Source organism: Triticum urartu, chromosome 2 (assembly GCF_003073215.2).
Source record: "Triticum urartu cultivar G1812 chromosome 2, Tu2.1, whole genome shotgun sequence".
Taxonomy (NCBI): Eukaryota; Viridiplantae; Streptophyta; class Magnoliopsida; order Poales; family Poaceae; genus Triticum; species Triticum urartu.
The window spans coordinates 186,682,504-186,692,577 of NC_053023.1; the positions used below are offsets into that span (position 1 = coordinate 186,682,504).

The following is a 10,074-nucleotide window of genomic DNA, read 5'->3' on the forward strand; positions in this document are numbered from 1 at the left end:
CCCCATCACTGGACGGCGCCGCCAATGGGTGGGAGAGGCCGCCACTGCATCCTCTCGTGGCTCCGGTGATCAACGGTGCCGCACCGTCGAGCTCTCCTCGTCCGAAGAAGATTCAACGACGACGGGATCCAGGCGGGCTCCTGGTGGCGCGGCGCTGGCAAAGGCCGAGGCTCGCCGGAGCCGAAGAGCCGGCCGAAGCACTGCTCAGTGCGGCTGCTCGAGCCCGCGACCGTCTCCTGTTGAGGCGTGGCGGTGGCGTCGGCGCCCTCCATGCCAGCTCCAAGGCGGACGACTCCGGAGGCGCCGGTCGGTGCGGAGACGAAGGCGAGGGCCTCCTCCTCGTTCACGACGGCGCGCATCGGCACAAGGATGTAGCCGGGCGGGCCGGCGGCGGGCGTTGGCGTCGACGGCGCGAGCCATGCAGCCGGCGGAGGAGGTGATGGAGGCGAAGACCCAGGGGCACCATGGAGGCGCTCGGGCCGACCACTAGCCAGGGGTCGAGCCCCATGGGCGCCTAGCCACGGGCGCAAGGAGCACCGCCGTGGGCGCGTCCAGCGGCGCGATGGCTGCCAAGAGCGCCACGTCCAGCGGCGTTGCGGCCGAACTGACGGATGGCTTGCATCCGGCGACGGAAACGCCGGAGTCCACCCACTCCATGGTAGCGACGACCATCCTCACGGATCAGGCAGAGGAAGAAGGAAACGAGGCTAGGCATCTCACCGGCAGCGAGTGCTCCCTCTCTTCTACGTGCGTGATAACGTGTTTGAGATTGAAAAGTGAAATACCTGTCTTTGTCAATGGTTACACGAGATAACGTGTTTGAGATTGAAAAGTGAAATACCTTTGTCAATGGTTACATGAGCCCTTTATATGATATGAAGAGACACGACGATCCTTCGAGGGAACGTCGGTTCCAAGAGATCAAGGGAGACTGTTTGGGCAAGGGGAGATTTTCCCCTAATTGCAAATTGTAATTAATTCCAACTCTATGGTCATGTTTGTTGTCTAAGATTGATAGAACAACAATGGGTCAATAATAACCACCGCAAAAAGTGAGGCAAATGGTCCAGCACTCCCAAGTTCTTATGTGTCTTTTATAGTGCAAAGTTTATTTTTAATCGCATATATGATGCATCACATGTGAGAAGAAAGCAAGAGAAAAGAGAGGACAGTTGAGAAACAACAGACATGGAGAGCGCAGCCTAACCAGACGATAGCCCAGATAAGTAAATAAAACGATACAAAAAAACAGCAGCGACTTGCAAGAATATATATAAACAAGATGATAATATGACATGAGGAAAATGCCGCCAAGTTAACCGAGTATTAAAGTCTGATCACAAAGGATATTGGCCAGAAGCCACTGGAGGCATCAAGTCGAACCCTAGTGTTCCTCCTAGTCCCGACAAATATTTGGTTAACTAACCTCTACCCCTCCATGATCACAAAAATATTCCCAGACAGACACGCACGGGAGCCAACTCGAAATAGCATCCAGCTGCCTGCGACAACCAGTGTCCATCCGCAACAATAATTTACCACCACTAACAAGTCTCAGTAGTAGAAAGGAATACATCTTCTTCTTCACTTCACAGTAGGAAGGGGCTCCTCGAATACAATGGTCGCCTAGCAAGCATCTGATGGGTATATTTGCAGTTGTTTCGATCAAAAAGGTGGGGTGGCTGGGTGCAAAGATATGGGATCAACTCCTTGGCGACAACACCCATGAATTGGTAATAAGCTGAGGATAAGACATCAAGTTAGATCTTTGTAATTTGACACCCACGATATTCATTCACATTCATGCATGTACTCTAGCTGATTATTATTCTATCACCAACAGAAAAGAGCTAACTGGTATGCAATTCTAAGACGCCTGCCTGTACTAGAACGGCTTACCTAGCAACAAACACTTATGTCAACATGAAGGCATCCAACTTTGACCTCTTAAGATGCTGCGGTCTGAAATCCTCCAACTTGAGATTGGAGCTAGTCTTGGCCTCCTTCAAGAAGGAATCCCCCTTTTCTGTTTTGATCCACTCCAAGACTGCCCCTAGGACATCAGCTGCGATGCCTTCCTGCACAAGGTGTCCAGGCTCCTCTCCGCCTTCTTCAATCAATTTACCTACGTCTTGCAAAACCAGTATCTTCTCCACCACAAACCTTGCAAGAAGTCGTCCAAGATACTCTGCCGCTCTTGGAGAATCACTTAGAGCATCTTCCAATGAAGCAAGAACAGATGAAAGCCTACAAATATGGTCAAAGTCAGCCAGCACTCACCAGTGAGCATCAATGGGCAATGCAAGAACAAAGGAACTCACCCCACAATGAGCTGAGGCTTGCTCAATAAATTATATCCACCGTTGTAAAGCCCGACAAAGAGCTTTGCCAACAACTCTCTTTCCATATCTTTCCTCTCAAAGGAATCATTTACCCAGAGTGATACAAGAGAAGGATAGAAGCTCGGAGCATTCAACTCTTCAATACACAATGCAACTTCCTTTTCATCTTTCGCACTGCCAAAACAATAACATGTTAGCACACGACATAATGGAAACTTGGCACGTTAATACTTTTTCAGAAGAAAACAGAGAGACCACTACTCAACAACAAAAAATCCCAAATATTCATTCGTAAATAAAATACAGACTTACAAGTTGAAGTAAAATTATTAGGAAGTGGTTATATACACTCCATTTTGTGGTAGGGTCTATATATTTTATGAAAAGTAAAGTTGTATCCTTTCTGATTCTAAGGTGTTGAATTTGGACCCTTGGCAAAAAGTTGCCACCACAACCTCGTACACGAGAATTTCACAACAATAAACTTTGAGATTTGCAGAGACGCGAGAAAGAGCTGGTAGGAAGTACTAAGAGTCTAACAACACAAAATCATGACGTCCTAGTCTCACAGCAGCAGTACTACAACAAATTACCAGTTGCCAATAGTAGCACATTATTATCATCTACTCCCTCCGTCCGGAAATACTTATTATCAAAATGAATAAAAGGGGATGTATCTATACGTATATTAGTTCTAGATACATCCCTTTTTATTCATTTTGATGACAAGTATTTTCGGACGGAGGGAGTATGTGTTACAAAGAAAATAATAGACCTTAAATAGTAAGACAGGCATCACCTTGAAAGTATAACCTATAATATCTAAGCTCAAGTCAGGTATGTGCTGAAGAAATATCTTGTACAAACACTTAGTTAGAAAGTATTACCTATAATATTCCCGGATGGTTGCAATAGATTTCTCTCTCAATTCCTCCTCGGAGTATGATTTATTTCCTGAACGACCCTCCTGGCTGGCAGGTCTGTGTGAAGAACTAGCAGATTGTGCAGCAGGTGCTATTCTCCCAGAAAATCGATCTGGAATTCTAGAGCTAGTGTCTTCTCTTGTTGTTGAAGGCACAGAATTGTACCCATTAGGACCAGCTACAATCCTGCGCTGGTCAACAACACTAGGAAGTTCAGAATTTGATACCGGTGGCTGCCCTCTTAAAGACATACCCCTAGCAAGGCCACCTTGTGGTCCAAGAGTGATAGCTTCGTCCTTCACAGAACGCTGGGGAAGGGGAACAGTTCTATCAAACTGATGCCTTTCCTGCTCATACCGAATATCTTGATTACCAAATCCACGCCCTCGTTGCTGAGGACCTGGAGATACCAATGGTGCTGCTGAGCCACGGGAGCCGTAATCCATAGAGGGTGCCCCTCTTCTTGGAAGAGAACTAACGACTGGACCACGAGACCTACTCGATTGAGATTGAGCATGTCTTTCCTGAGCTGCATCCCTGTGAACCTCATCGATCTTCTTGGGGCCATCCACTTTACGCCTTTGCTGCCATTTGTTCTTCCTGAGATCGATTGAATCTCTGAGCAGGAATCTAACACGGGAAGATATCAGTTGACTGGTTGACAGGTTGCGCATTCTATCAAAATATGCATCCATATGTTCCTTAGCCTTTGGATGATCTATCATCTCTCCAATTGTACTCATCAATTTGCATAGTGCTTCAATGTTCTCCTCATCTGGATTCTGATAATTTCCCAACAATTTTTTGATGCATTCATGCATGATGCGCTCTGTCAGCATCCTCTTTTTGTACAATTCTCCAATCAACCTAATATTACCCAGCATGCGCCTTCGAGCTTTAACTCTCTTTTCTTCCCTTTCCTCTTTCGTTTGCTTAATCTCACCTTCCTCCTCCGTTTTATCTGCTTCAGCTTCCTCTCTTTCACCCCTCTCAAACTCCTCTTGGCACTTGTTCAATAGCAGTCTCTTGAATGTAATCTTTTCATTGTCCTCACTAAAGTCTGGCAGTGCACCAGCCAAATGGGAACAGAAGTTGGCGTACATTTCACAGAAAGTTGGTTCCATCAATGCTTTGTCAAATATCTGTGAAATCACCCCAGTAAGAGTTGACACATTGTCAATGTTCACCTCTTTCACTTGTTCAAAAAGCTTGTCAAAGTTTTGTGGGGTCAGTTTATTCAGAATGGCTTTCAGCTGCCTCTGCTTTGCCTGCTCCTCATCAGAAACTTTGCCGACAACATACTTTTTCTCGGCTTTGTGCATTACTTGCATGGGTGTAACAGGAGATGGGATCAGACCCTTTTGCTGCCATCTATCTGCATCAGAGCCACTGCGGGGTACTTGAGGAGCATTGGATTGTGGTCCCACAAGAAGTGCAGCACGTGGATTCCTCAAAACACCATGAGTGCCTCCTGGGCCGCCACGGTAATTCGTTGCTGGGCCGTTTGTCAAGTCCATGTGGGCATCACGGTTAGGACTGTAAGGAACACCTGATTTTAACCACTTATCATCATCCATAGCAGGACCACGGCGATCACCACGAGATGTTGGTCTATCAGATCCCCTTGCAGAACTTGGGTGAGGTTCCCGATCAATAACATAGGATTTTCCTGCCAAATCTTTGAATAGCGTACTAGTGACAGTATCCATCCGGATGCCAACAGGAAGACTAGAATACTGATGTGCAAAAGTTAGCAGAAAATCACGAGAATATTTCTTTCGGCCATTAGCTTCAGTCATATCAGAATCTGGCAGTTGAACTGCACTAGCCTGGTTTCCAGAGTCCGAACTTTCCAGCTTTGGAGTAGACATGTCTGCTGCATCTTCCCAATCATCCGGCTCAACTTTTTTCTTTCCGTCATCCTCGCACATCGCCTCCCTTTCTGATTCCTCAGGCAGCACATGTGTCCCGTCGACTGTTGAAGAACTATCAGCACCCTCTGATGTGGCAACACTCTCAGACTGTTCTTGTGGTCCTTTGTATGCATTGTAAAGATCTGAGGTCCCAGCAGCATCAGCTTTTGAAAGCATTTCCTTCCGCTTCTTCTTTCTCCCAGCTGCAGACTTCGTTCGGGTAAGCTCTGCAGTAGGTTTTTCCCTTGATAAGGGTCTAACAGAACCTGTTGGTGCGGCACTTGATTGCTCAGTGCTTGACTCATCCTTCGCTCCATCTGCATGTTTCACTTGCCCCTCAGATGCAACTGAATGATTCACAGGCAACATGCCAGGAGTAATACCGGAAACAGCTAATCCGGTTTCCTGAATGCTACTTCTGATATCTTTATCATTGGCAATTTGGCTGGTAGACTCTGATGAGGTTCCAGAATTGGCCTCAGACACATCATTGGCATCCACAGAAGCTGATAAAGTTTCAGTATCCTTATTAGGTGATGTATTCATCAAACCGTGCTCCTCCGGTACAGATGTTGTGCACTCCTTGGGTAGCTCTTGCGGGTCAGTTACAAAAGAAGTTGCATCTGAATTACCAGGCTTTGAAGTTGCCAATGATGCCTGCTCAGCCAAGTCCACCATGCAGTCATGCGATTCATTTTCAGTAGAATCAGGCATAATTTTGACATCACCAGATTCAGGTGAAATTTGGTGAGTTATTTCAATCTCCTTAGATTTAACAGCAGCAACACCTAAGCTTTCTACTGCTTGGGGCTCCCCACTGCTCGCAGAGGACAATTTTGCAGAGCTCATTACTGTGGCAGGAACATCAGCAGCTGGCAATGCAAGCATGTTAGAAAATCGAAAAGAAAGACAATTCATCAATTCTTTCATTAACTTTTTAAAAAATAGAGTGCATACCATTTACTGATGTGCTGTCAGCTTCACTTTTACCAAGAATAGGAGAAATACTACTTCCAGATGTTGCTGATGTCAAGCCTGAACCCTTTCTGGCTAAATCCACATGTTCACTATCGAAGCTCTTTGTTTCCATGTGACCAACCACATCATCTCCAACCTTCACAGAAGTTTGCCCCTTCAACTCTTCGGCAGGGGAAGCAGGCTGAATGGATGCAATATGTGAGTATGTTAAGCAAAGAAAACATGTGCTAAAATGCAAAAACAGTGCTAGGAATAGGAAACGAGAAAAGAGTACCTGTGGTTGTTGCGGCAAATTCTTTGTGTCATTTCTAGTTGCATTTTTCTTGTTATCCTTAAGTGAATCAGTTATTGGAAGGGATTCTTTGTTTTCATCAGCTCCGGTCAAGAATGAGGGTGAATTTGCACCAGAATATGTCGCTGCATCAGTTTCTGACTTTGCAGCTTGAATCGGTAAGGGTGGAGTCACCGTGGTGGGATGCTTCTCCACGGCAGATGGTGCTGTACTTTCCTTGGAATGCTTCTCTGGGATAGATGGTGCCTTACTCTCCTTCTCAATAACTGGTTTATTCGAAACCATAGCACCAGAATTAACTTCATTATCCTTTTGTCGATGTTGTACCGCATGGTCAGCGACCCTGAACTTAGAAGCATCTGATCTACCTGCAGGCATACTTATCTTGACCGAGGGAACAGGTTTCTCCATGTGCAACCCACCTTGTGGTTTGCCTATGAGTTGGGACTGACCAGATGTTGCAGGCCCAGCTATGTTGTCCTTGTGGCTGGCAGGAACAGTATTTGACATAGATGGGTTCATGAATGGAATTGATTGACCAGCTTGGGTGGCAGGATAACTAAACCTGCCCTGTGATCCAGTCGGAACAACACCAGCAGTGCCGGAGTAATACGTACCTGACTGGTTATACGAGGTCTGCTGTGGATTAGTATAGTAAACCATAGGTTGAGTTGCAACACCACTGACTTGCTGCGGTTGTACTGCTACATTAGGTGAAGGCCGCCCGAGCACCACTTCTTTGTTAGTATTTGGATCAGTAATTTTGATATTACTGCTCTTTCGGGGAGCAACAAGCTTATTCTGCTGTTGCTGAGGATACTGTGTAGCCATGTTCAAATTAACATTGCCCAATTGAGGAGGGATTGTATGAGCAACAGACGGATACATCATGGTTTGTCCTTGATGCATCATTTGCTGATGCAATTGTTGCTGCATATTTTGGACATACATCTGCTGCTGAACCTGGGATGCATTGCCACCAGGCAATCCAATGGGCATCTGCATTGAGCTTGGGACAACTCCCTGATTGTGACCACCAAACTGTAATGGGACTGTTTGTTGTTGATGGTGAAAATGCATCGGCATGCCCATCCCCGGTAAAGGTTGAACAGAGGGCCTCTGTGGCGCAAAATTCTGAATTGAAGGAGAAACATGCACATCTCTCTTCACTTGGGATGGAACAAGAGCATCTTTCCTCGTTTGCTGTTGCTGTGGCAGTGGTTGCTGCTGTGGTGGGGGCTGTTGCTGCTGCTGCTGCGGCTGGGAATGATGCTGCTGCTGCGGCAGGGGATGATGATGCTGCTGGGACGAGGGATGCTGCTGCTGCAGCAGCTGCTGTGGTGGGGGATGCTGCTGCTGCTGTGGCGTGGGATGTGGCTGTTTTAGAGCTGGTGGTATAGGCATAGATGGTGCAACCTTAGGTCCATCTGAAAGTACCTGAAGAGCATGGAAAGATAACGTGAAAATAGATTCTTTTCAAACGTTGAAACCTAAAAAGACTACCGTTACAATATATTAAATAGACATAAACAAGAAAAACACTTGTTTAAAGGCTCCAGAAACTAGATAATTCACAGGAACAAAGATAATTTTCTACAGCACGGTACATCCAGCAAATATTGACTGCCTCTAAAGAACAGCTATGCATATAGCTAACATTAAATAAGAAATAATTACGCAGGGAATAATTACAAGATACCTGATTACGTTTCTGCTCATCCAAATTGGGAGGAGCTGAGCTTGTCCTAGCAGGAAATTGCTACACAGAAGGTTTTTGTAAATTAGAACAAGTCAGAAAAGAACCAGAAACTGAAGAAATTTGAACCTCAAGATGCAAGCTGGAAAAGATAGGGAACGCAACATACCGGGAGACCATTCATGTTCATGTTTATACTACCAAACTGCAAGTTAAATCCCTTTGATGATTCCCCTGAAACAAAAAAAAAGAACACAAACAAAACAGCAGAATGTTACCAGGCAAACATGTCTACTATCCGAACAATGATCTATAGAGAAGGTGCGCACCACCACCACAGATGGTCACAGCACATGTTAGTCATCGCATATATACAATTTCTAAAGTGCAAAAGGAGAAGTGAACCAAACCTTTTGGCGCACCCTGAGGAGCCGGTGCATTGGAGCTCTTTGGTGGTGCCTTGGGGCCAGCCCGAGGAATATTCTTCGGCAGGGGTATATATGTTGGATTTTCACTGGCAGGTGACATGGAGGGTGCTTGCAATCCGGGTGAATCTGCACATTGAGAACATGAATGCAAACAACAAAAACACGTCAATTAGCAGTTCTGCTTCGTTCCAATTGCAATGCAACGACACAGCAGAATGGGCCGTGGAATCACCATGATGCTGGGGCCGTGGCGCGGAGACAGGAACATGGACAGGCGCATTCTGAGGCGCGGGAGGGCGCGGAGGCGTCTGCAGGGGCCCAGGTGCCGGGGCGGGCTGGAAGCCAGTGGTGTCTGGCTGGTTCACCACCCTCTGGTGACCGCCATGGCCATTGCCAGGCTTCCTGAAGCTGCAATCGAGATCCAAGGTCACATTAAAACCCTAGCTTCTCCGTCATCATAGGATCAAATCACATAGCATCACGGAATCATCAGGAGAAAAGGGGGTCGAACGGCAGGTACCTGCGGTTGGATGAGAGGGGAGGCTGGCCGCCGGAGGGGCCCCCGGCGCCCTTGCCCGCGCCGCCGACTCCGCCTCCGCGGTGGCCGCCGAAGCTGTTAGAGCGGCCGCCGGGTCTCCTCGCGTGCCCCTCGCCCCTGTCCCCTCGCTGGGACATAAATCCGCTCTTCCCTTCCGATCTCCTCCTCCTCCTAGTTTAATTCCCCTGATCCAATCACAACGAACCACCCAGAAATAAATCGCCGGGAAATCCGCCCGCGCACGAAAACGAAACGAAAAGGAACAACCCTGGCCCGGGGCCGCCGCACGGCGCGACGGGCCTGTCTAGGTGGTCGGCGGCGGGCGTACCTTGGGGCCTCGGAGGGCGGCGGCGCCTAGGGTTTGCGGTCGTGTCCAGTGGCGAAGACGAGGGGGACGGACGAGCTGAGATGGGTTTGGGTTGGAGGGGTGGGGGGAGAAGTGGGAGCGAAGCGAAGGGGAGAGGCGACACGTCGGGCACAAGTAGTAGGGCAGGGCAGCAAATCGGGGGCGATACGAGTTGGAATTACCGACGAAATAAGCAACCGGAAATCTCGACTGCTAATCCCCAACTGATTTAGATTTAATTTAATTTAATTTGATTTACTTCCGGTTAGGAGAGAGAGAGACCCTTGAGCGGTCAGGTCAAGGAGGTCAGATCAGATGCGATTGGATGGCTGGCGTTCCTCCGGGGCGCCGCTTTGGTCGCTCGCCTTGGCCTCTAGGACTCTACTAGCCGCCCGTGTACTCGCTGGAGTAGTAGGCTAGGCACGCGTGTGCGCTCCGGACCCTCTTTTCTCCTGCTCGTGCTCCTTATGGTTACTTTGTACTATAAATGATGAAAGCATTTAACTATATTTCCCTCGAAAAAAACATTTAATAATTATATAAGGGCATCTCCAACGTTTGTCCTTCAGTGGACCGGCGGGGACCGTGCCGGTGCGGCACGCACCTTTTTTTTGTTTC

General features: G+C 47.6%; 1 protein-coding gene across 1 annotated transcript; it reads right to left on the reverse strand.

The window, feature by feature from the left end:
* Nucleotides 1-1,256: 1,256 nt before the first annotated feature.
* On the reverse strand, nt 1,257-9,596 carry LOC125536666 (eukaryotic translation initiation factor 4G). The gene is made up of 12 exons (XM_048699915.1): nt 9,439-9,596; nt 9,093-9,295; nt 8,805-8,980; nt 8,555-8,698; nt 8,314-8,378; nt 8,148-8,207; nt 6,431-7,885; nt 6,136-6,337; nt 3,230-6,050; nt 2,322-2,516; nt 1,900-2,247; nt 1,257-1,741 (listed from the first exon to the last, which is right to left on the reverse strand). The coding sequence occupies exons 2-11, from the start codon at nt 9,245-9,247 to the stop codon at nt 1,914-1,916; spliced, it is 5,607 nt and encodes a 1,868-aa protein (XP_048555872.1). The 5' UTR covers nt 9,248-9,295; nt 9,439-9,596; the 3' UTR covers nt 1,257-1,741; nt 1,900-1,913.
* Nucleotides 9,597-10,074: the final 478 nt, after the last annotated feature.

Bases quoted from the DNA above. Each gene is read 5' to 3' on its own strand.
- LOC125536666 (XM_048699915.1), bottom strand. From the start codon at position 9,247: ATGTCCCAGCGAGGGGACAGGGGCGAGGGGCACGCGAGGAGACCCGGC. The intron at 8,699-8,804 runs GTGATTCCACGG...CTCAATGTGCAG, and splicing joins GCCACGGCCCCAGCATCATG to ATTCACCCGGATTGCAAGCA. The intron at 6,338-6,430 runs GTACTCTTTTCT...GCATCCATTCAG, and splicing joins ATTTGCCGCAACAACCACAG to CCTGCTTCCCCTGCCGAAGA.